The sequence below is a fragment of the Engystomops pustulosus genome, chromosome 1 (assembly GCF_040894005.1).
Source record: "Engystomops pustulosus chromosome 1, aEngPut4.maternal, whole genome shotgun sequence".
Lineage (NCBI taxonomy): Eukaryota > Metazoa > Chordata > Amphibia > Anura > Leptodactylidae > Engystomops > Engystomops pustulosus.
The window spans coordinates 69,044,752-69,068,720 of NC_092411.1; the positions used below are offsets into that span (position 1 = coordinate 69,044,752).

Here is a 23,969-nt window from a genome sequence, read left to right on the forward strand (position 1 = left end):
TATTTATTTTCTAGATTCTACGACACAGTAACAAACACAGCTTTAGACCTTACAGATCATATTTCTGTCATAACACTGCATGGCTCCATCACCCAGAAAATCAACTTTAAAGTGAAATGTAAACTGGTTGTATAGAGTCAAGGAGGTGGAGAGTTTAACAGTGAAGTAAAGCTTTCCCTGCCTCTGAACACCTCCTGCTGGGACTTACATGATGAACCAGACTTCAGGATCTGCTTAGTGATATCTCTGGGTGCAGGACCATCAATGACAGTAAAGGAGGCTTTCCGAGACAGGGAAAGCTTCAATTCGGTGTTAAATTCACGGCCTCCTTGACTTACAACTAATTTGACACTCAATTCAAAGTAGATTTTCTGGATGATGCCACCACACTGGACCATGGAAGAAACTTGATCTGGAAGTTGTTCAGCAACTTGGAAACATACTTGTAGTGGTTTATTAGGTCAACTTGTACTGACTGGATCCGTTTAATGACAGAGAGTTGGTCCCTGGCACATTGAGCACCCTGCTACCTACAGAGGCACCTGTAATTGTGTTAACCCCTTTCTTTTAATAAATACAGTATGCACATTATTTCTTGTGTTAATTGTTAAGATTAAAATAAAGTCTTTGTAATGAAAATGACAAGTTTGTGTTTCTCAGAACACAATGCAAAATACTAAAAGATCTCAGCTATATCTTTGCATCCTCATATTTGCACTCAACACCCTGCATGCAAATTTATTTGCAAGAAACCACATTTTACAGATACATTCTGGTATCAGGGACAGATCTCTTTAAGTAACTGCTAATAACACCATTTATCTAGAGTTCTAGCAAATGCAGTGAAACGTATTTATAAATGACAGCACAATAAAAAAATAAATACAATAAATCTCTAGACTGTAAGCTCTTGCGAGCAGAGCCCTCACTCCTATGTGACTGTTTGTCTGTTGTAATGTAATATTATATTTGTATATGTTCCCTATGATTTGTGAAGCGCTACGGAATTTGATGGCGCTTTATAAAGATTATTATTATTACTAGCTATGCCAGCACTGCAGCACTAGGAGAAGGTTTAAGCTGGTCATATGGAACAGAAGCTTTATGTCTTCAGCCCAATGAGCAGTAACACTTTTTGTTCCCATGAAGAGATTTTGGAGATTTCTCTGGCGCCTACACAATTGGTGATTTCAAGGATAACTGGAGCTTTGTATATAATCTGCTAAGTAACTTCGGTCCATATGTCATTAGCGTGGACCGAAGTTCCTTGGGCAGGAATAGTACCTGCTCGATAATTTGCACCCCGGCAGCTGGCTCAAATAGCTATGAGCCAAAAGGGGACGTGTTTTTTTTTTTTTGTTGAAACAACTAGCACACTCAGTAAATCTGAGGGTTGATGTTCTTTAAAGGGAACCCGTCACTAGGAATGCCATTTTTTTGCTGGTGACGGATAATAGCTTATGCTATGATATGATTTAAAAAAAATGCCTTTCTGAATCATTTTAGTAGTATATAATAGTTTCATGTACCTTATCTGTCTCCCTTCCAGCAGCGTGTGGTAAATTTTATGGGAGGGGCAGCTGCAGCCTGTGTGTGCCTGTGTCTCCTCATGCATTCTTCCTCTCCTCCACACCATCCCCTTCTTCCCCTGCCTGAGCAATGCACATGAAAGGAAGTGGGGAGGGGTGAGTGAGCCGCACCAGTCTGGACGAGAAGAGTGATGGAAATCCCGGCTCTTTTTAGTGAGCTGGCTCATTAGGCCCCGCTCACTAAGAAGATCCGGCTCTTCTGGTTTCTGAATAGCTCCAAATTATAATAATAGGGAAAATAGGCGCCTGTCTACAGAAATCCCAATTTACACATTAAAAATGATGCAATTATCTATACAATTACGAAAAATTGTGCTAACACTATCTCTTCAGAAACTTAGGTTCTTTAAAGGGAATCTGTAACCACAACCACAATTGAATAGTTGTTTTTGTCACGTTTGTGAGTAGTATAGGTTTGCTATATAGTGTATTTTACCTGGTTCCCTGCCAATCTCTCACACAGAGTCCCAAAGCCAGAAAAATTTAAAATCAGAGGCACGTCTCCTCCTGGATCTTTTTCCCAGCCCACACACTCCAGTATGTCATGGATGGGATGCAGCTGGGAAACAGGCATTCCTCCCCTGGTTCCTAGCTGTTCTTTTCAGTGCAATGTTAGAAAACTGGTGCCGCCAGTTTAAGAGATCCATTGTATATTTTACATTTCTCTATTTTACTTTGCCCCTTGTAATACTGGCCGTAAAAATAAGCTCATACGTGTAATTTTTGTTAATCATGTTGTTGTAATTGATAGGCTTCAATCCTTATATAGAATACACATACAAACCACATAGAATGAGATACTATTTCATGTATGGAAATTTCATGTGTAAGAAATGCAAAATGCTTCCACTAGTGTTTTACATCCATGAGTCTGCATTTAACCACAGCACGAAAGAAGAACAGGTCAAGATCAACATTTTGATCTTATGCTATGTCCATGACAAAACCTCAATGGACGAGCTTCAGCTTTTCCCCATCACTCCAATGCTGTATATAAGATTCTTGCTCAGTATTTGGAGGAAGCTGATGCTACCATCACCGTTCCACCTACAACATGAATAGCAGCTGCTGTGCTTTTGAGGAGCCCCTGTTGGACTTTGTTCTTCCTCCCTTTCTTATCCTGGAGTTCATCTTTGGCATCATTGGTAACTCCATTGGACTATGGATGATATTCCTAGAGATGAAGACCTGGAAACCCAACTCTGTGTATCTACTGAGTTTAACTTTGGCAGACTTTGTGGTTCTGTTATGTGTGCTGTTACGTGCAGATTATTACATCCGTCGGAAAAACTGGATATATGGAGATATCCCATGCAGACTCCTGCTTTACATCATAGCTGCTGCCAGAGCTGCCGGCATGATTTTCTTATCACTTATTTCACTCACCCGCTATTGGCGGATCATTTACCCATTCCACATAGTAAATAACATCACGGCAAAGCAGGCCACTTGTATCTGCATTACTCTGTGGATATCCATCTTCAGTCTACACTCATACATTATGACGGAGCCACATTTTATGCACCTGCACAATGCAACACAGTGTGAAAGTTTTAATATATGTCCATGTTCTCCAACGTCTTGGCAGGATGGATTCTATATTTCATTGTCAACTCTGTCCCTACTGACTATTTCATACTGCACAATCTGCATTGCTTTCTACTTAAAGAACAATGCCATTGATAGCAACGGGAAGATAGGCAGAGCCATGAGGTTCCTAATCTTGATAGCCGCTATATTCATTGTGTGCTACTTGCCCAGTGCTTCTATCAGAGCTGGCATCTGGGTATTGAAGACCATGAAGTATAAGGACTGCATCTACTTTAGATACTCAAATCTTGGATTCTATATCACTATTTGCCTTACGTACTTCTATAGTGTACTCAATCCTATGTTATATTACTTATCAAGCCCATCTTCTCATAAGTTACTACCATGGTTGTGTAAAGACAATTTGTTTAGGGAAAGTGAGGCGCAGTGACCTGAATAATATACTGTAGAAGAATAATTCTGTACTTGCAGCTTAGTGCACCTACTACCTAAGTAGTTTTGTATGTGTGTTATTGTCATTGTATTACCTTATATATTTCCCTTCACAATAACATCGTCCATTGGACAGGTTTCCACTCCTATGCGGCAGCCAGAAAACTTATGTTTTCATTGGCTGGAAAACATTCATTTAGTTTTTGATGCATTTTTGAGTAGAAGTGGATCTAGCAGGATACAGATGTACATTTGTGGATGGAAATTTACAATTAATCCATAGGTAATACATTTTCAACTATAGTTTGCTGTTGATTTCTGCTACTGATAGAATATATTCACTATTGATCCACAGCAGATCTTGTCAATGTCCGTGCTATGTTCCTAAAATCCACCTTCTATCCTGACCGTGTGCATCGACCCCACTTATATTATTAATAACAGTGTATAACATGCAAAGCAGCCATTAATATGATATTACTGCTGACCTGTCTAGAAACATGTCATGTAATACACTATTTACAGAATAGTAAATCGTGGAGAACCTAATTTTGGGGAGCAGTACAAGACTAAACTTCATGAGGTGAGCGGAACTGTTCTAGTTGCCCATGGAAACCAATCAGAGCTCAGCTTTCAACTTCCCACAGTTGTTTATAAGTTCTGATTGGTTACCATGGCCAACTAGACACTTCTGATAAATCGCTATTAATTTTACATACTGCTGTACAATATTCTCAATACTATATGTACAGTTTTATACTCCAGAAAACACAAAAGAATAACAATGTTAAATGGTTGGTGATATGAGCGAACAGAGCCATGAAATGACATGTATTTACGTGCATCTCACAGGTTTTTATAATAACAATAAATTAAACCATAAAAGGTTGTCATGGCTTGTAGCCCAGTATTCTGCCGTACAAGCCATTAAAAGTTGCAAATCTTGGCAAACTGTGAAGAATTGTGCCTTTTTAGCCACTCTCACGCCAAGAGGGCAGGGGGCGGACCAGGGATGCCCCAGTCTGGCACATTTGCTATAATTTGTGCAAGGGCTATAGCAGATTTCTATGCCTATGCTGTATCTGACATAGAATTCACCTGTCCCCACTGGGTGCCAGGTGGCTGCGGGCTCTTAGTATAATGTGCGTTGGGGAGGGGATGGGTGGGGGGAGTATAACGACTGGCACACAATAGTGGACATGTATCTTTATTTCGGTTTGTTTTTTCTCTTTTTGGGGGGGGAAAGGGGGGGGCTTTTTAGGTGCACTTTTGCAACTCAGTCAGGGTCTTAAGAAGTTAGCCAGTGGGTGAGTCTGCTGCAGTGTTCCCTTAATGCATGTTTCCAAGACAGATGTTTTCTTTTCTTTTTTTTTTTTTTTTTAGCAAATTATAAACCTAAAAAGGTTGCAAAAATAACCCACAAAAAAAGAGACAAAGGAAAAAAAATACATGTATCACAAAGGCAAATTTAGAAAGATACATAGCACTGCTAAAGTATCCCAACTCCAGCCAACTTTACAAAAGTGGCAAAAACCCTATGATACATGTGCCCCAATGAGTCCAGTCATCGGAAATTCTTCTCTTCAAGAGGCTGAAGCCTCTTAGTATATTGATAAATCCCTACCTTTAACCCCTTAAGGATCAGGCCCTTTTTCGTTTTTGCGTCTTTATTATTCACTCCCGACCTTCAAAAATCTATAACTTTTTTTTTTTCCAAGTAAAGAGCTGTGTGATGGCTTGTTTTCTGTGTAACAAATTGCACGTTATAGTGATGGTATTTAATATTCTATGCTGTGTACTAGGAAGCGGGAAAAAAATTCTGAATGCACTGAAAATGATGAATTTTACAGCTTTCACTGTGCATCAGGTCTAATTCATTCATTGGGTCAGTACGATCACTGGGACACCAAATTTGTATAGTTTTATAAAGTTTCTATACATTTACAAAAATTAAAACCTCCTGTAACAAAAAAAACTTCATTTTGCCTTCTGACGCTAATAACTTTTTCATACTTTGGTGTACAGAGCTATGTGGTGTCTTTTTTTATGAAGTTTTCCATGCTTCTATATTTAGGACTGTACGACCCTTTGATCACTTTTTATATTTCTCAAAATGGCAAAAAAAAATGCCATTTGCGACTTTAGGTCCTATTTGCCGTTACGGGTGTTAGTGATATATTCATCTACAGTAGCCATTTTGGACCAAGCAAACTAAACGGACGCCTTTTTGGATTTTAGTTTTAGACGGGGGGGGGGGGGGGGGCTTTTAACGTGTGTACAGACATGTCAAGGATTCAGACTTCATTTTTGTGTGAAACTGTTTAGAGATTACAGTGTTTTCATTACAGCTCTTATCTTCTCTGCAGCTTCTCTTCGTGAAGGCCATGTTGTGACTTATACAGAGCTAACACAAGGACAATTAGTATAAACATATCTGAGAACAAGGAATAGTTTCTAGTTCATTAACCGTTTGATAGAATGTCTTAAAGATGTCCTGCTAAAATTCATTATGGCCATTAGCATTGCAGTATTTTATATTATCACGCCCCCTATGCTGATTTTTCTGTGTTTGATGTATTCAGCTACGGACTAATAAATGGGGAGTTTTTTCTGCATCTTCTATGAGACTGGTGTGTCTTAGTTTATGCTCTCATCCTGGTCCCGGGAGCCATGAAAGGGTTAATATGAAAGTCACCTTTACAATTGATAAAAAAATCTCTATCACGGGGTTAACACAGTTAAAACCAATTATTATATTTTGATAGATCGGGCATTTTCGGACACGGTGATACCTAATGTGTTTATGATTTTTACTGTTTATTTATATTTATATGACTTCTAGGGAAAGGGGCATGATTTGAAATTTTTTTTTAAATAATTTTTTTTCCCTTTTTAAAATTTTTTTTACTATTTTTCAGACTCCTTAGGGTACTTTAACCCTAGGTTGTCTGATTGATCCTATCATATACAGCCATACTGCAGTATAGCAGTATATGGGGATTTTGCACACCATCTATTATTATCTGCAAATCGCACATTGTAATAGATAGCCTAGATCATGATAGCCTAGAATCTTTGTGTGACCCGAAGCTGTCATGGTAGCGGATCGCCGCTCCTCGTGAGCCCTCTTTATACTCCCCATTCGCGCAACAAGACGTAAGGGTATGTCTTATTAAACTATGGGGTTAAGGACCATTTGACAGTACACTGAGGTAATGTTTTTATAGAATTAAAGCTTCCTTGACATATTGAAGGGTTGGACCAATCCTCATCTCACACAGTTATTTATTTTTTTGAGAGATGGGGTGTGGGGGGTAATAATTGCAGATAAGTCTTTTTTTGACTGTCAACATTGCTTATTGGTTGCCAGAACATGTATATTTTCCCTGGAAACATAAATGTAGATTTTTGTGCATTTTTGAGTAGATGTGGATCTAGCAGGTCTGGATGGAAATCTGCAGTGAATCCACAATTTATATATTTCCAGCTGGATTTGGTTGTGGATTTTTCCTATTGAGAGAGAATATTTTCAATGTTAATATACAGCAGAGAACTGCTCTGCTGCAGATCATGTCAATTTCCCTCAATAATAATTGCAGATAAGTCTGTTTTAAATGTTCCAAAATTTTTGCTTCTGTCAATTTGCAACAAATGTGTAACTTTGATTTCTAAACTGAGTGAACCTACCCTACTCCAGTTTATAATTCAGACCACTTAATCCAGATTTATCCAGTTGTGATAAACATAATTATGAATTGCAGAGCAAAAGTGACAAAATAAGCCACAAATCTAATTCATTCCTCCAGTGGCATAATGACAAAGCCACAACTTCACTTTAAGACCTCAACAGGCAACATGAAAACATATACGGTATATCAAGCTGTCTAAGCTGCTATAATAAATCTGATACAACAAAATACAACAAGAGAGCTCCAAACAAACTCCAAAAAACTGGCAAATTATCAACCTGCTCAAGACTGTGTAGGATTATTTATACAGAGAAAGAGACTGCTAGCATTTGTTTTACATGGTCTTTAGAATATACAAGAAATTATTACTGGAATAATGATGTAAATGGATTTTTTATGTTTTCTTTCATTTTAGCTTCTTAATTAAAGCTAATAGGTGAAAAAAGAGGTATTTACATGTTGTAGTGATGTATTTTTTGGATAGTGATAACTTTCTAATCAAGCATGTTCCCTGCCGCTCCATTCATTTCTCTCAGATGGCTATGGGCCGTTCTACACTTGCGAGTGGGATGCGATGAACTCGCATCACACTCGCAACGCATGCTGCCGGGAACGCACGGGCCAAATGCTGCAAATCGGAACTGAACTCAGCATGTCAGTTCAGTCCCGGTGTGCAGCGTTCGGGCCGCATCCCAGTCGCAAGTGTGGAACGGCCCAAAAAGTTGCAGAGCACAGCACTCAGCTATCTCCAGCTGCTCCCACAGAACTGAATGGAGTGGCAGGATCCCAGCTGTCAGACCCTCACCAATTAGAAAGTTATTCCCTATACTGTGGATTGGGGATAACCTTCTAAGTTGGGACAAGCCCCTTAAAAACTTTCCTGGGGAAGCCAAATTGATGGAATCCCTTATGCTTCCATTATAACGGGTGAAATCCCCAATGAAAATCTGCTTTATATCTGACATGCTGCAGACTTTTTTTCAGCAGTGTGTACTGTGCTGGAGATCCTTATGAGACATTGCCTTTAAAAATAAATCAAATCCACTTGAACAGGATGTTCAATATACAAGAAACCTGAAGGAAAAAGTATATGGGAATGGAATATATACCATCCTATTTACATATTAATGAAGAGTAGAGAACATGAGACACTCCTGTGATAAGGTTGTGATTTGCAAATTCCAAAATAAGCAGTAAAATTGGATATTCACTCTGCAGTTTCGATACAGAGGCATCATCAAACAGCCCCATCCATTTCAGTAATAACACTTTCATGGCATTAGGAAATAGAGCCGTAACCAATTCCTCAGCAGGTGGCAAGTCTGAAATGCGGTCAATATGTTTCCTCTTAAACTCCTCTACCTGCTGACTGATGCGATCACTCTCGCTGTGAAAGCGATTCCCTAACCAACTGCTGACCTCAAATAACAAGCGATTGTCATACACACTGAGGGCCTCATTCTGGTGGTCCTTTTCCTGTAGGTGACTTACAACTTCCAGGAGATCCATAACGCTATTAACGATCTTATCCAAGAAGTTCTGTCCACTCAATACTTGTCCTACAACATCCAACAAAGCTACAATGGTCTTCATTAATTGCGTCTCTAAGTTTAATACCGAACTGGAACATATTCCCAAGAGAGATGTAAGCCTCTGGATAACCCTGTCGTAGCCTGCTGTATCCCGGGATAGAGATCCACTGGATCCCTCCTGACTGGTCATGCAGTAGTTGTGCTCTGAAAGACAATGAACAACAGGGATCCTGCTGACTTGCTGAGAAGCAGAAACTGATTTTTTAGGGATTTCTGGTTCTTCTCGTGGGATAGATAATGGGGCTACACATTCCACACTTCCCAGGCAGGTACTTAGATTGTAACATTTGTTCAGAGGTTCATCTTTAAGGCGAGATTTCCACAGCTCCTATACACAAGATAAACAGGAAGATATTGACTATTGATACATGAGAGAACTGAGGAATCTAAATTTGTTGTGAACATAAATGTAGAATAGTGAAAAAATTTTTACACAATATTTGACACAATCTTTGAAGATTAGTGGAACAGTTTATATAAATCTTATTCGGATGCAAACCCCTTTCGATTAATATCTGATATATAAGTGGTGGTCCAGGGTTAGTTATTTACATGGGCCCATAAATATTAAATAGTATATTAACAACTGTAATGGCCCCTACATAAAATATTGACCCCTTACTTTGGCCAACCCTCCCCATGGACCCATAAATTACCCTCTAATGCAACTATGCAACATAAAAAACCCTCTTTAATTTTATCCTCCATTTACAATTGTTTTTTGTATTTATCTCACCAACACATAATACTATCTAAACTCCTACCCCCACCCCTTCTCACATGGTGTGGCCCCTGTTCCCAGTTCTATTTCCTCTACCTATAGCCTCCAACCTCCTCTGTCCTCCAGCCTCCTCCTGTAGCCCCCTGACCTGTATCCTCCTCCTGTCCCCCAACCTCCTCCTGTAGTCCCTTGTCCTCCAGCAGACCCCTGTACTGTATCCTCCTTCTGTCCCCCAGCCTCCACCTGTCCTCCAGCCTCCCTTCCTCCTCCTGTAGCAGCCGTCTGTCCTGTAACCTCCTCCTGTCCTCCTCCTGGCCCCCAGCCTTCTCCTGTAGCCTCCTGTCCTTCAGCTTTCTCCTGTCCCCAGTCTCCTCTTCTTGTCCTTCAGCCTCCTCCTGTTGCCCCCTGTCCCCAGCCTCCTCTTCCTGTCTTCCAGCTTCCTGGTGTGAACCTCTGTCCCCCAGCCTCTTCCTGTGGCCTCCTTTCCTGTAGTCTCCTCCTGTGGCCCACTGTACACCAGCCTCTTCCTGTAGTCTCCTTTCCTCTAGCCTCATGTGTCCCCCTTGTCCTCCAGTCTCCACTTAGTGTGACCCCTGACCTCCAACCTCCTCCTGTAGCCCTCTGTCCTCCAGCAACCTCCTGTCCTCCAGCCTCCTCTTATTGTGGCCTCCTGTCCTCTACCCTCCTGTGGCCTCTTGTCCTCCAGAAGCCCCCTGTCCTCTATTCTCCGCCTGTCCCCCAGCCTCCTCCATCCCCCTGTCCTCTATCCCCCTCTCGTCCCCCAGCCTTCTCCAGGAGCCCCATATCCTTTACCCTCTTCCTGTCCCCCAGCCTATTCCTATCTTCCAGCATACCCTTGTCCCCAGCCCCCCCAGCAGCCTCCTGTGCCCCGGCCTCCTGTCCTCTATCCTCCTCCAGTAGCCCCCTGTTCTCTATCCCCCTCCGGTTCCTCAGCCTCCTCCAGCAGCTCTCTGTCCCCAAGCCTCCCCCAGCAGCCTCCTCTCCTCTATCATCCTCCTGTCCTCTATTACCGCCTGTCCCCCAGCCTCCTCTCCTCTATCTTCCTTCTGTGCCCCAGCCTCCTCCTTTTATCCATCTTCCCCCTGTCCCCCAGCAGCCTCTTGTCCTTTATCCTCCTCCTGTGCTCCAGACTCCTACAGCAGCCTCCTGTCCTCTTTCCCCCAGCCTTCTCCTGTCCTCTATTCTACTGGGCCCCAGCCTCCTCCTGTAGCAGGCAGCAGGGGCTGGTCCTGCCTCCTCCTGGCCCCAATGCTTTGGCTGCTCCGCATCTCTAATGCACGGGACCGAGAGGAGGCGGGACAAACCGGGGGAGAGGGGTGGAACCAGGGACATTCTCCAGTCGCCCATGATAGTGGGACAGAGCCCAAAAACCATGACTGTCCCGCCAAATCCGGGATGGTTGGGAGGTATGTGGTATTATTGTTAATCTATACTCATAGCTTTAAAGGCATTTTCCCATTTTATGGGTTAAGGATAGGATAGGCCCTTCATACTTCATGCATCAATTTACAAAACAACAGTTACCTGAAGACTGTCAAGGACCGCCAGCTGCTCTTCTCTGCTGTACAAATCAAAAGCCACTTTAAAAAGTCCTTGAATGCTATAAAACCAGAGACTGTTCAGCCCGCCGGGAAGTCTCATCTTTTCAAACTTGAACTCTAGAAAGAATCAAAACATTTCTATGAATCATATTTTTTTCAATAAACCAATATCAACAACTGCAAAAAATACAAAAATAAAAAATGGAGGTAAGCCAGCAAACTAAAAAATATAGGGAGACATGTGAAATGTCAGTATTGGTTAAGGCACAATACCTGCCCTAAAAGCAGTATAATTCCCCTGCTTAAAAACAGTTTAAAACAATCCGTTGCTAACTATAACAAAAATTTAATTATAATAGTATCTACATTACTGGTGCCTAGTATGTCACAAGTAGAAAGGTAGGTGACGAAACAACCCAATGGCTATCACTGTAATAGCAGCTTCCGCAGGGGTGTCTTAGGCCGATGACATACGTGGCGAAAAACGTGACAAAAACGTCATGTGTGTCACCAGCCGTGTTGGTTTTTTTGTTGGGAGTGTAAAGGGGCCAGATTGAGCTCGATTTATGACCAAAAGGAATGTCAGCTCCTGTAATATATGAAGACTACATATAAGGGGAATCCCTTTGGTCATGTTTTGTCCACATAATTTCACAAAAGATACTATAAAATAATTGAGGTTGTGTCTATAACTTCCGAAGTAAGTATCTTTGTATTACAATCAGAATATGCATGCATTATGACTTGCATTTGCAATGGCTTTGGGCTGTCTCACAGAAAAAGCCCATGTAGCAGCAAGAAGATCTGAGGCCGGGGGTCACACGTTCCGCTAGTGTTGCATCCATGTGAATGCACACACACAAAAAAAAGAGAAGAGCGCTGCGTTTACACATGGCATTTACGTTGCGTTTTGAAACTTAATAGAACAGTTGAGGAGAGGAGATTTGCCTAATTACATTGCTGTTCCATTTGTGTTCATTATATGTCATATTACCGCAATATAACATGTAACCCGGGGACTGCATGTATTGTTTAAATGCAAGACACTGGGGCCTGGTTACCGATGGGGTGCGTTTCCCTGGATATACGTCATAGTACTTCAGCACTGCCGCCAATACTAAATCCAATAGGGCTCTTCCATCAATTTCTACATGGCTTACACAGGGTAATAACCAAAATGGATTTCATTGCGTAGTAATCATTATCATATATGGAAAAGTTACCAGTGCTAAAGTTAAGCCTTGCTGCCAGACCCTTCTTTGCAAACTTAGCATGAATTTTTGGATGGTTTTCTGTACGAACTCCAGTTTGTGAAACAACGTCACTACCCAAAAATACAGGGATCATGTTCTCCTGTGAAAGAGAAAAAAAAAAACATTACAAATATTGTGGGGTTTTTTACAATTTTTAACATTTCACCCTTCCCATCAGGGTTGCCTCTATTACTCTTTAGATTTTTTTTTAATCTCATGTAAGGCCCATTTCACATCTATATTAGGTATTCAGTTATTTTAAGCCAAAACCAGGAATGGTCAAACACACAGAACAGTGCAAGTCTTTCCATTTTACCTTCTCTGTAAACTCCCTGGAGAGACTTGTACCAGCTCTGTGTGTGCAAAACTCCTCCTGACTTTGGCTCAAAATAACTGGAGACCTCAGGAGATGTGACTTGGACCTTACTGCTTCAAGGAGTTATCATGCTGAATGCTGTTATTCAAAAAAGATGACTATTGGCTGAACCTTACAGTTTAGGCCATGGTCACACGTTGAGTTTTGAAACACATTACAGTAGGTGAGGAGAGGTCATTTCCCTAACTACATTACTGTTAACATTTGCATTTTCAAAACGCATTGTAAACTCAATATTAATGCATGTGTTAACGTTTGTTTTGTCAACACATTGTTTACATGTGTGTTCATTCAAATGTTAACACAAATGTTAACAGTAATCAAGGCAATTAGGCAAATCACCTCTCCTGAGCTGTTGTAATGCGTTTCAAAATGCAACCAAAGCGCAATGCGTGGCCACACCCTTAGATTGGGGGTGTCCCAACATTGGGCAGTTGGATTTCAACCTGCAAAATACCTATAATCTTGTTTCAACCCTAAGGCTGGTGCCACACGCACCATTTTGTCTGCGTTTGCAAACGCAAACAAAGCTGCACCCACTGGGGCGGGCTGCGGCCCGATCGCATCGGCGTTTCTATGGAAACGCCTGTGATCGGGAACGAGCCGCCTGTGTTTTGCATTAAATTAACGCAAAATACCGGCCGCAGACAAAGCGGTGCGTGTGGCACCAGCCCTAGGGTGCTGTCACACAGTGCATCTTGGAACGTTTTTATACGGACTGAAATGCATGCGTTTTTGTATGTTTACCATGCATCTGCCTATGATACCTTTGGGGGACCACAGTATACCAGTTATGGATGGTTCACATCATGTTTTCTGTGTACTCAGCATATACATTGACATATAGTGGCATATGAAGGCAGAGTTGTTGCCAACGTCTGACCATTATATGTCGCATCTGGCAAAAAAAAGGCAGGATTGGGCTCGGTGGTGTCACTGTCCAAATAAGGGCAATAACATCACTGGGAAAACACCCTGCACATTGGGAGCAGCCAAACGTGGGAAACATCGGAATCCATCTGACATGTCTTTACAACATATGGCTAAAAAACAAGATGTGAACCCAGACTATGCAATGCAGATTTCCAGATTGGATTTGGACCAGGCTGTAGATTACAGTCACTTTACAAACCACAACCCCTTTATACTACTAACATAATAATGTAAGACTCGAAGCCCTGAACTATGACCTGAGGGAATTGTAGTCTAAGCAATAATATAATGCATATAATGAGTGGGAGCAGGACAGATTGTGCTATGGAATCATTGGATTCTGATGATGTAACATACCCGCCTGTCAGTAGGGGGTTACCCCTGCACCCATAAGGTGCTGTTCCCCCACCTCCATCTTATACACACCTCTGCCTTCTGCTCATGCTTCAGCTGGAAGGAGCAGGGAGGACATATGTACAGGTACCTGAGGCGCCTCTTGCCAGTTTCCCATTCGGAAAACTGTACTCTCCCGCCTTCTGGCGACATCTTTCTAGTGACCACAATGGAAGAGCAACTACAACAAGCAGTCGGCAATGGCAGAACCTTTATTTTGAATGCGTGTGTTGTATCAGTGTTGTCATTCTAGACACAGAACAATAAAGTTATCTGAACTCCGAGCCTTTTCACTACTCACTGCGATCCCTCCCACCAATAAGCAAGTCATAAGTTCCCAGCAGCACTTCCGCCCGGAGGAGCAGGAGCGTCCATTATAACTACTGGCAGAAGTGAGATGCTACGGTGTAGTAACTTGTAGTTATAGATAGTAACACAAGAGGGAGCTACCGGCCGAGGTCTTTATCTGTGCCAAGTGTATTTAGCTAACTCCAGCCATCATAATCATAGGGAATATATACTATCTGCTTATACACATGACTTTACAAATATAGAGTAAAGGAAGCTTGTATCACACCTACTGGCATCTCATGCCTTCAGGCCCTTTCAAACAAGCGTTGCTGAAGTGTGGAACCTGTATTTAACTCTAAGGCTGCTTTCACACAATCATATGCTACATTCACTGGAGAGGGGAGGGGAGAGCAGAGCACTCCTCGCCTCTCCCCTCTCCATAGGAAGCCATGGCGATGGCATGGTACGGTGACAACCGTGTGTACTCACGATACAGTGCATAATGCACTCCTATGGCGGCTGTATGCCAGAGGCAGTTCGTACAGCTAGCATACATCCACCACATACGGGGCTAAGCTTCTTGTCTTTTCACCGTCTAATAACTGACCCAACCATGACCTCTCCATCTTGGTCTGTGGGATCACTATAACCCAGAGGCAGCAGCCCCATTTTCTTGGGGTTGTGCTGGACTCCGACCTCTCCTTTGCACTGCATATATATCAGAAACAACTCCAGAATCTGTTCATTTCTTACAAGTGAAACTTCCAAAATGCTAATTTTTGCGCTTTTTCACTCTCGACTAAACTACTGTAACTCCCTACTAATCGGTCTTCCACTCACTAAACTCTCTCCTATACAATCTATTCTTAATGCTGCTGCCAGGCTCGTCTTTCAGACCAAACGCTAAGCAGATGCATCCATTTTGTGCCAGTTACTGCACTGGCTGCCTGTCTCCGAATCAAGTTTAAAATTATAACCCTCATGCACAAAGCTCTGCATTATGTTGCACCTCCTTATCTTTCTTCTCTCATCTCAGTCTATCGCCCTTCCCCTGCTCTTCGATCTGCCAGTGATATAAGATTAATCTCTTCCTTAATTCAAACCTCTCACTCACATCTCCAGGATTTCTCTTGAGCTGTACCAATTCTCTGTAATGCCCTACCCCAGTCTATCCGACTAATACCCACCCTTCAAAGCTTCAAACATTCTCTTAAAAAAATTTCTGAATAAAATACTGACATCATGCTAAATACACACATACCACCACCACCAGAGACTACGTCTTTACGAAGTCTACGGATTAGGTTGAAATTCAATAATAATACAAAGGTGTGTCTACTGGTATTTTTCATATTATAAATGTCATTGATAGATTGCTCTTTATACAGTATGGTTTGAAAACCTGCCATTTTCTACCTGTTCTGGGCGTTGGCCAATACTTTCTTTTAGGGGTTCTGTGTTTTGGCAGCAAATAAAAAAAAAACAAAACAAAAAAGCACTCAAAAAAAAAAAAAAAAAAAAGCCCTCAATAGGGTTTTCCGGTCACTTTCACTACAAAAAAATGAATGATTAGTAGTTGATCAGTAAAGGGTGATGCAAGAATGATGCAATGATATTCCTTCCCCAGCACCATGTTCATTCTATGAAATCCAACCAGCACACAGTCTGTGATGAAGGGACTGACCATTGTTGTGTGGTTCTAGTCCTATTGTCATGGAATATGTATTAGTAAAAGCATTTGCCAGTTACTCCGTTGCTTCCCATTGTGGCATTTTGCATGTTCTATTTTCTGGTGTATCTATTTACAATAGTTGAGAGGTTTGCCTCCACTCTTTGTAAAATTATCAAAATGTTTTCCTACAGATTAAATTACAGATTTAGTCTCCTTTTAGGGTAAATATAATTGAAGGAAACAATGACTAGGCACAAGTATTCACCCATTAGGATGTTAAACATGTATACTACTTGATACACCTAAATGTCAAGGAGTTTAAGATATGCAACTTGCTACAGGATCTGTGACAAAGATAAACATAGCTGTTTAATCCCTGTCGCTCCATTGTCAATACTTCACCAGTATTAATCTACTTTCCTGCAGTCAGGAGACCACTAGCAAGTTTGGTCCAAAAAAGATTGGTGGGCTGGGGTTTTATATTGAACTTGTCATCATGAAAATGCATGTAAGGAGCAGTGATGATGTTAAAGAGCAGGTGGAGCTAAGCTGAGACATACATACAGGCCAGCTCAGTCCCCAACCTAAGAACATAACTTACAGAATATACCCTTGTTACAAACAGACCTGTCTGCCAGCTGAATGCTGGTAATTTAATGAACTTTGACCCAAGGCTAAGTTATGTAAGGTGTCTACATTGAAGCTTTATTGTTAATCCTTCTTTCCATCAAAGCCCAATATTATAAAATTATCAAATTGTATTAGGGACAAAAAAAATACTTTGCCTCGAGTTATACTTCCATACAAATTCAACTTAAGTTCCATAGGTTGGTACTTATATTGTACGTAACCTGTAGACTGCCTGTATATAGATATATACACAAACACCATATGGTATGTGTACATGTATAACATTTTATAAAATTCATAAATGTAAAATTTAATTGGCTTGGAATTAAGGCACTAATTAAAACACACAATATCCTCAAAATGTATTTATTAAGTTAATACAGCTTTTAATAGCCAATTACAAATGTATCCGTGGAAAGCCAGGTACAGAATTCTCAATATAAGAAAACTCACTTAAGAACATACATATTACATGAACAATAAATATGTACTGGATTAGTAATACATTATATGGATAGAAAGATCTGAATCACCTCTTTTTTTATTTGGAGAGAATATGTATATTTACATTCATCCATTCTTACATCTACTATACATTTAACAAACAACATGTCACGTTCATATACATATTCTGAGAAATTTTCCTGTCTAATTTCTTAACTTAACAACATACTCTATAAACAGACTTTATACAGTAATGTAACAAGGTATCAAGTACAACATTGGGAGAATGAATATTGAGATTTTCTTACAAAGGTAGGGGGCATGGAAGGGTTAAATGAATTCAGGAGAAAAAGAGCAGGCACAGGTAAAGGAAGTAAATACTGAATTGATCTCTAATAGACCAAGGATTCTTACAATACAAAACGCAATCCTCACTGACTAATATAAAAATGAATTAGGTTTTCTTTGTTAAGGTCGGAGGCACAAATTGATCCAGATTTGAGGGTTTTACTTACTTTCAGACTGCCAATGTAGCAGCCTCTCCTACCCTGTAACTTCCTGGCAGTTTGGAAAGCAGAGTCATAGGACATAAAGTTTGGGATGCAATATTAAAATTCATGGCTTGAATATATGTAAAGAGGTTTACCCTAAAAAAAATATGTGATGATGTTGCTCTCCTTGTTTAAGGTCTGTATGGTCCGTTCTCTTTTAACTTAACATGTAAGCCCATACTACTGTACCTCACAACCATAGGGTTTGTACGGAACATGGTACTAGCAGTCTCGGATCACTTAGAGAAGCTATTCAAGATAAGTTTCTCACAACGAAAACTTTTCTATTTTCGCCTAGACGGCTTCTTTAATTTCCCCTCTCCCAATCTGTATTCCCATGAAACAAGACCATCTTTTCCTAGAACACTATTTTGTGCTAATTATTATAAGTTAGTTATTATTTAGCTGAACAAGTTAAGTGACAACTGGGCGTTATCATTCCCCTTTGTCAAGTAGCTGTGTTCCTGTGCAGTCTGACTACAGTCAGTACTAACTGGACAGTGTTAGACTGCCAGGGCAAACCAAAAATTTTCTAGGTGGATTAACAAAGAAACTGCCCAACACAAGAGTTAAAAGAACTGACCATCCAGAATTGTTATTTCATAAGATTTACAAGCCTTAACATACATCAGGAGATATTCTACACATCTTCAGCTAAAGTTAGAGCTGGCACATGCCTAGGAGCACGGTGAGCTCAGGAGGCTGGATAGGGCTTAGAAGAAGAGGCCTGCGTTAACCTCAACTAAGTTAATGTAACTTTGTATTGCTCTGTTTCCAACAGCAAAGATCTGTGAGGATGGACAACAGACCTGTTGGAGACACCGTACCAATATTTGAAAGGAAGAGTTACATGCCCTGACCTCTGTGATACATGGACCTAGATGTACAAGTAATGAGCATAGTATGCATTTTAGAAACCCATGTGCTCAAACATGTATACGGTAGCTAACAAAAGCTGTTTCAAGTCTAGGGAATACATTAAATATTTAAATATCCATTAGGAAGGCAATATAAGAACAAGCGGGCCACCTCCTCCTCTAGGGCACGATTCATTAAGATACAGTATTTGGCAGCTATGTAGATAAATTCACCAAAAGTAAGCTCCACAATGGCTGAGAAGAGTAAGCAAAACATGATAAAGAAAAACTTCACACGTCAAAGTGTTCTGTATCTTGAGTGAAGAATAAAAAGCAACAAAACTACACATATTTAGATTCAGAGCCTGAACAGTCATTTTTCATACAGATATACTGGATTTGGTACACAGGACAGTGACTGGTATACAGCACTTGTTATTAGCTCTTCTCCCGTAATTCCTGTGCAGAATATAGCCATGTCCAGGCCTGTTATAATATAGCGCCCTAGAACCAGCAAGTTCATCATCTGTGCAGTTCTCACTACGCCGAATAAAAATTGTGCTACAAAACTTAGACAAGTGCTATCCTCAGGATCACCTTTACAGTATACATGTTCATTTGTTCAGGTTATATGTGCAATTACAGGCATTGTCTGTACTGGTAATCAAAGAAAGCCAGTGTTTTCTTTCATCCGGTCACCATACTTGAGACTGGCAAAAGAAAAGTCAGATATGTAGTTTACATCCAGTGTCACGTCGAAGGCATCTAAATGTTCAAATGTAAAATCGATAGTGCAAATATGAAACAAAAAGCTTACAATAAATGTAATGACATCTGGTGAATGTTAGAACACGCATAGATTACATGAGGTCTTATTCTCATTAGCTCTAATACCTTTGCAAGCCCTTTAATGGTAAATGAAGCAATAGTTAACACAGGTTGAGTTCATTGGTTGACAATAGCAGCCCCTTTTCAGCCAGTGCAGGGAAGTGATATGCATATTTGTTACTGAAAAAGTAGTAAAAGGTTCTTCGGCAGAGTGTTTCCAGAAGCCTGTGAATGCACATGAATGCTGGTGCGGTGAATATACTTCCAAGGATTCAGTGAGGCAGTTTCATGTTAAAAAGTCTCATCATCATTGCAGCTGCTTGTCCAGTGACCAAATACCTCACAGATATCACAATATGGCCGCTCTTCCTTTCTGTTACCATGGAAGTTGGAATGAGGTGGAGAGTCGGGCATCTGTGTCTGCGTCGGACAGTCTTCCGTGTCATGGAGATCAAAACAGTCACAGATATCGCAGAACAGCCGGGGGGGCACTTTCTTTTTGGCTTGAGTACCATTCAAACTGAAAGACAGGAAAGAAAAATGTATATTTTTATTAAAAAAATCTGTTCATACTTTGTATTTTTAAAACAGGTTTTAGTGAAAATAAATAAGGTATTGAAAATAAATTCAAATAACAACCTATATTCTGAAAAATAGAGAAATGAAGGCTGAATTAGGCTGAAGCACCGTATAGAATAGTAACATATAGAAAATGATGGCTTATTACAAGTTATTATATCCATCAAGTGTATTTCACCTCCTTACTACATCTACATATAGAATGCAGGACTTGTATGAGGACAGCAAACCTCCATGTACTACAGTCTCAACTGAAAGGAAACCAGTCACCAGACTTTACCCCATTAAACTAGCAACCCCCTCAGGTAGGTTATAAAGTATTCTTTCTAGAATTCCCTCTCTTACGGGAAATCTCACCAGTTTACCTAGAATAATTTTCCTCCCTAGGTCATATGCAAAAGAGTCATATTTTGCCTGAGATAAGTCAAGTTTAGAGGCTGCAGAAGGAGTGTCACTTCAGATGTCCCTGTCTAATATATAAAACATACTAATATATACAACATACATACTAATATATAAAACATACCAACATACCTATAAAACAGACCAATTTTTATTTAGAAAAGATGGCTAAATATGTTAAATGAAGAGAAATAAACACCTCCAGGGTGTCACAGCAGAGGTTTACACTGGGCTACAAAGTAGACACACTTAGAATACATAGTATTACACCATGTGAACCTTGTCTATGTTGCTATATGACCACCTAACATGTAAATATATATAAAAAGGTAACATTCTGCTTTGACCATTACATTGGGAAGTTAAAAATGTACAGCTTTTCAAAAAAGTTATTGGTGAAGAAGAAGGGACTGTATTCCAGATATGTTGTACCTTCCTCTCTTCTTTCTGGACAAAATTGGGGTGGTTGGGACTTGAGGACTCCAAAGAAATCCTACTAAAGCTCCATACTCAGATTTGTTGGGCTGACGGCTAGGGCTTGCATTCCTCTTTTCTGAGAGAGGCCTGATGCACCCACAATTGCCCTGTGGTGCTGTAATATGAAAAAGGTGCTGGACGCGACGGCCTTGCTGCATGGTACCATTGACAAATTCTGAAAGCATTACGTACCATCTCCAGAGTACTAGGATCTCTGGGCTACCCAGCCCGCCACGTCAGACAGCAAAATACAGAGCTTTTCTTGGTGTCTATTGCATCCCTCCTTCCCTGCAATTCCTTTCTCAATTCCCCAATGCCTTCCTCCTCCTTTCATTTTATTTATATATTTATTTATTTTCTTCTCTCTAATCTCTTTTCCTACAAACAAGCAATTTCTGTTACTTCAAAACCTAATATTTGCTTATGTAATACAAAACTTCAATGCACACCTGTCATGATTATCCATATCTTCCACGTTATTTCCATTAAGTGATGCTTCAACCATTTTGTCAATCTTTTGTTTTAAATCATCATTTTTTCTTTGAAGGTCAATGATGACTGAATTGAGAAAGTCAATCTGGAAAAAAAAAATTTACACAAAAGATATTATAGACTAAGATTAGAAATACCACATAAACATGAATTTATTAAGACCACGTGGTGGCTAGTTAAATTTACTCAGAACAGTGAACAAGTACTAAGCAGCCTTTGCATCAGCACTGCAATGCCGGATCTTTCTAATGTTATGGCCTATGGTAAGGCCACACACACATATAAGATATGTAGGTAGTATGATGTGTCGGCGCAGTAGGCGAAGTGTTACAAATATATACAACATAAAGTAATTCCTGCGCTGCCTTCTATATGTCAAACTTCATACATCGTATTGGATATATTACATTGGGATACATATATAACTAACCTGCGGCTCGTGAGGTCCGTACCTATGGAAAATCAAACTGCTGTATGGGCAATCCTCAATGGTTGGATGAACTCCTTGCCGGGTGAGTAAAGATGCTACAATACTGTAAAATGTGTCCTATGTATCTTATCCAATTAGTGACTGAAAGAAGGTGAAAGCAGTGAGGCCGGTGACTTCAGCTGGTTGTATTGTGGAAGACATCACTACAGTATAGGTAGGACAAAATACAGCTTGTACCAAAAGCTCTTGAAAACGCGTTTGATGCAAGTTGTATTGTCCTACCCCTCGATCTGTACCTATAAAGACATCACTGCTACTTCAGCACTACAGACAGCTAAAGTCACCAGCCGGGCCGATCATCCAGCAGTCTAGTGTTCCATAGGTTCAAACCTCACGAGCCGCAGGTTATATATGTATCCCGATCTACTATATATCCAATACTATCTATGAAGTTTGACATATAGAAGTCACCACAGGTATTACTTTATACAGGCAGTCCCCGGGTTATGTAACATATAGGGTCTGTAGGTTTGTTCTTAAGTTGAATTTGCATGCAAGTTGGAACTGTATATTTTATAATTGTACACCCAGCTAAATTTTTTTGGTCTCAGTGACAACTGTATTTTAAGAAATGTTGTGTTGTCATAAAAACCAGGATTAATAATAAAGCTTAATTGCGGACACCTCTGATAACTGTAACAGATGATCATTGTAGCCTGGGGATAAAGTAGAGTAAATTACCAACATCCAGGAGGTCTGTTTGTAACTAGGGGTGCTCTTAAGTAGGGGGCCGCCTGTATTGTATATATAATATATGTAATATAATCATGTAATATCACTGGCAAAATTTCCCTGTCCTGAAGTTTCACATGGGGGGACAAACAATAGTCCACTCTGTGAGTTGACACTTATCCCCTTTCCTGGCAGAAAACAGTACATTTATTGTAGTTTTAAATGAAGTCTAATATGCTACAAACATACTTTGTACACAATGACTGCTTGTACCATTCCCACTTTAAGAGACACTATCACCAGCTTTATCATCACTAAACAACCAGCACCCACAGGTAGGATATGGAATATACGGAGTAGTGGATACCCTACCTTAGTGTGCTGCTCACTTAATGGGATAAAAGATGGTTACAGTATCCCTTTAAGTAGAACGGTATATCCCTCCTGTTTGTGGTACTAGCATCTACTGGAAATTCAACTTCTACTTTTGTTAAAAAATGGTACAGTGGTACTATCATTAATACTGATGAGTATTGGGATTCAGTTTACCTGATGCATTTGCTGTGCCTTTCAAAACACAATATACAGGTAATTTCCATGTAGCCACAGGTGGGCCCCCAGAACCAATGTCACTGGTGGGCCCGAGGCCCCCCCAGTCCGACCCAAAGTGAAACCTTCAAAAGACCACCCCTTTGAGAAGAGCTCATCCCTAAAAAAAAAGTTTCCCCAATATACTCTATGAACGCTGCCCTATAGGAGCAGTTCACTTTTCTGTGGTCTGCTCAAAGAGGAATTACTATGCATTTGTCAAGCTTGCATACAAAGGTGTTATAGCCATTGATTCCCTTAGATTCTATACCTGGCTTTCCATTGATGACTTTTCTTCCTGGTATAGGCTGTTGAATGAGCCATCACCTAATTAAAATAAAAAGAAAGAATCAAATAAATAAAGGAAAGCAAGAAGATGGAAAACCATAAATGTCTTTGTAACCTCTTACCCCTTTACGTTCTTGTTTACCCCATATCACATTCATTTGTAGTGTGGTTTTACAGAGTGTTTGCCCTTCTTGTCTGTCAGAACAGCATCACTACACGACTCCACTTATGTCCCCAGCACCCGGTGGGCTGGACAGAACTAGCGTGACCTGCTCATCCATTTCCCCCCAGAAGCTTTTTAGTGATTTAAAGGAAACCTACCACCACGGATCTACCTATTAAGGTAGATTGGGTGGTAGGTACCTCTATTGTACGGGAGGATAGCCGAGGTTAATCCTCAAATCCCCTGTATCTTTTTAAAATTTTTATTGTGGTAATATGCAAATTTTCAAAAGAGGAGTAGCCTGAGCCGAGGCTACACGGCGCAGGACAGGACATTTTCAGCGCGTAGCTTGAAGGAGCTGCCTTGCGGGCGACCGTTCACAGCTCCTTGTAGCTGCGCGCTGAAGATGTCCTGGACGGAAACTCAAAGAGGCTACTGGGGCTTGGAGTAAAAG

At 40.5% G+C, this 23,969-nt stretch overlaps 3 protein-coding genes across 14 annotated transcripts in view; 1 reads left to right on the top strand and 2 right to left on the bottom strand.

The window, feature by feature from the left end:
- The first annotated feature begins 2,643 nt into the window (after positions 1-2,643).
- On the top strand, positions 2,644-3,570 carry LOC140072903 (hydroxycarboxylic acid receptor 2-like). Its single transcript, XM_072119360.1, has one exon. It carries the CDS (start codon positions 2,644-2,646, stop codon positions 3,568-3,570), a length of 927 nt encoding a protein of 308 aa, XP_071975461.1.
- A 2,253-nt stretch (positions 3,571-5,823) lies between these two features.
- Positions 5,824-14,358, bottom strand: LOC140122722 (uncharacterized). 3 transcript variants are annotated; one of them, XM_072143864.1, is made up of 4 exons: positions 14,125-14,358; positions 12,360-12,489; positions 11,120-11,253; positions 5,824-9,181 (listed from the first exon to the last, which is right to left on the bottom strand). In XM_072143864.1, exons 1-4 carry the CDS (start codon positions 14,242-14,244, stop codon positions 8,375-8,377), a joined length of 1,191 nt encoding a protein of 396 aa, XP_071999965.1. In that variant the 5' UTR covers positions 14,245-14,358; the 3' UTR covers positions 5,824-8,374. The 3 variants fall into 3 exon arrangements, with proteins under 3 accessions (XP_071999965.1, XP_071999975.1, XP_071999983.1); XM_072143874.1 differs by having other exon boundaries at positions 14,183-14,343; XM_072143882.1 differs by lacking the exon at positions 14,125-14,358 and adding an exon at positions 14,056-14,081.
- Positions 14,359-17,034: 2,676 nt separating this feature from the next.
- Positions 17,035-23,969, bottom strand: part of CLIP1 (CAP-Gly domain containing linker protein 1) — a 73,910-nt gene continuing 66,975 nt past the window's right edge. For all 10 annotated transcript variants that reach the window (XM_072143972.1, XM_072143939.1, XM_072143929.1 and 7 more), the window contains 3 exons: positions 23,336-23,391; positions 21,272-21,399; positions 17,035-19,884 (listed from right to left, as the gene is read on the bottom strand). In XM_072143972.1, the coding sequence (XP_072000073.1) occupies positions 19,656-19,884; positions 21,272-21,399; positions 23,336-23,391 (413 nt within the window). In that variant the 3' untranslated portion in view covers positions 17,035-19,655. The remainder of the gene's footprint in view (positions 19,885-21,271; positions 21,400-23,335; positions 23,392-23,969) is intronic.

What these genes read in the sequence shown, in the direction of transcription:
- LOC140122722 (XM_072143864.1), bottom strand. Translation starts at nt 14,244, where the DNA reads ATGTCGCCAGAAGGCGGGAGAGTACAGTTTTCCGAATGGGAAACTGGC. An exon ending in AGCATGAGCAGAAGGCAGAG is followed by an intron (nt 12,490 to 14,124) that starts GTGTGTATAAGA and finishes TCTCTTTCACAG; the next exon opens with GAGAACATGATCCCTGTATT. An exon ending in AAGGCTTAACTTTAGCACTG is followed by an intron (nt 11,254 to 12,359) that starts GTAACTTTTCCA and finishes GATTCTTTCTAG; the next exon opens with AGTTCAAGTTTGAAAAGATG.
- LOC140072903 (XM_072119360.1), top strand. Translation starts at nt 2,644, where the DNA reads ATGAATAGCAGCTGCTGTGCTTTTGAGGAGCCCCTGTTGGACTTTGTT.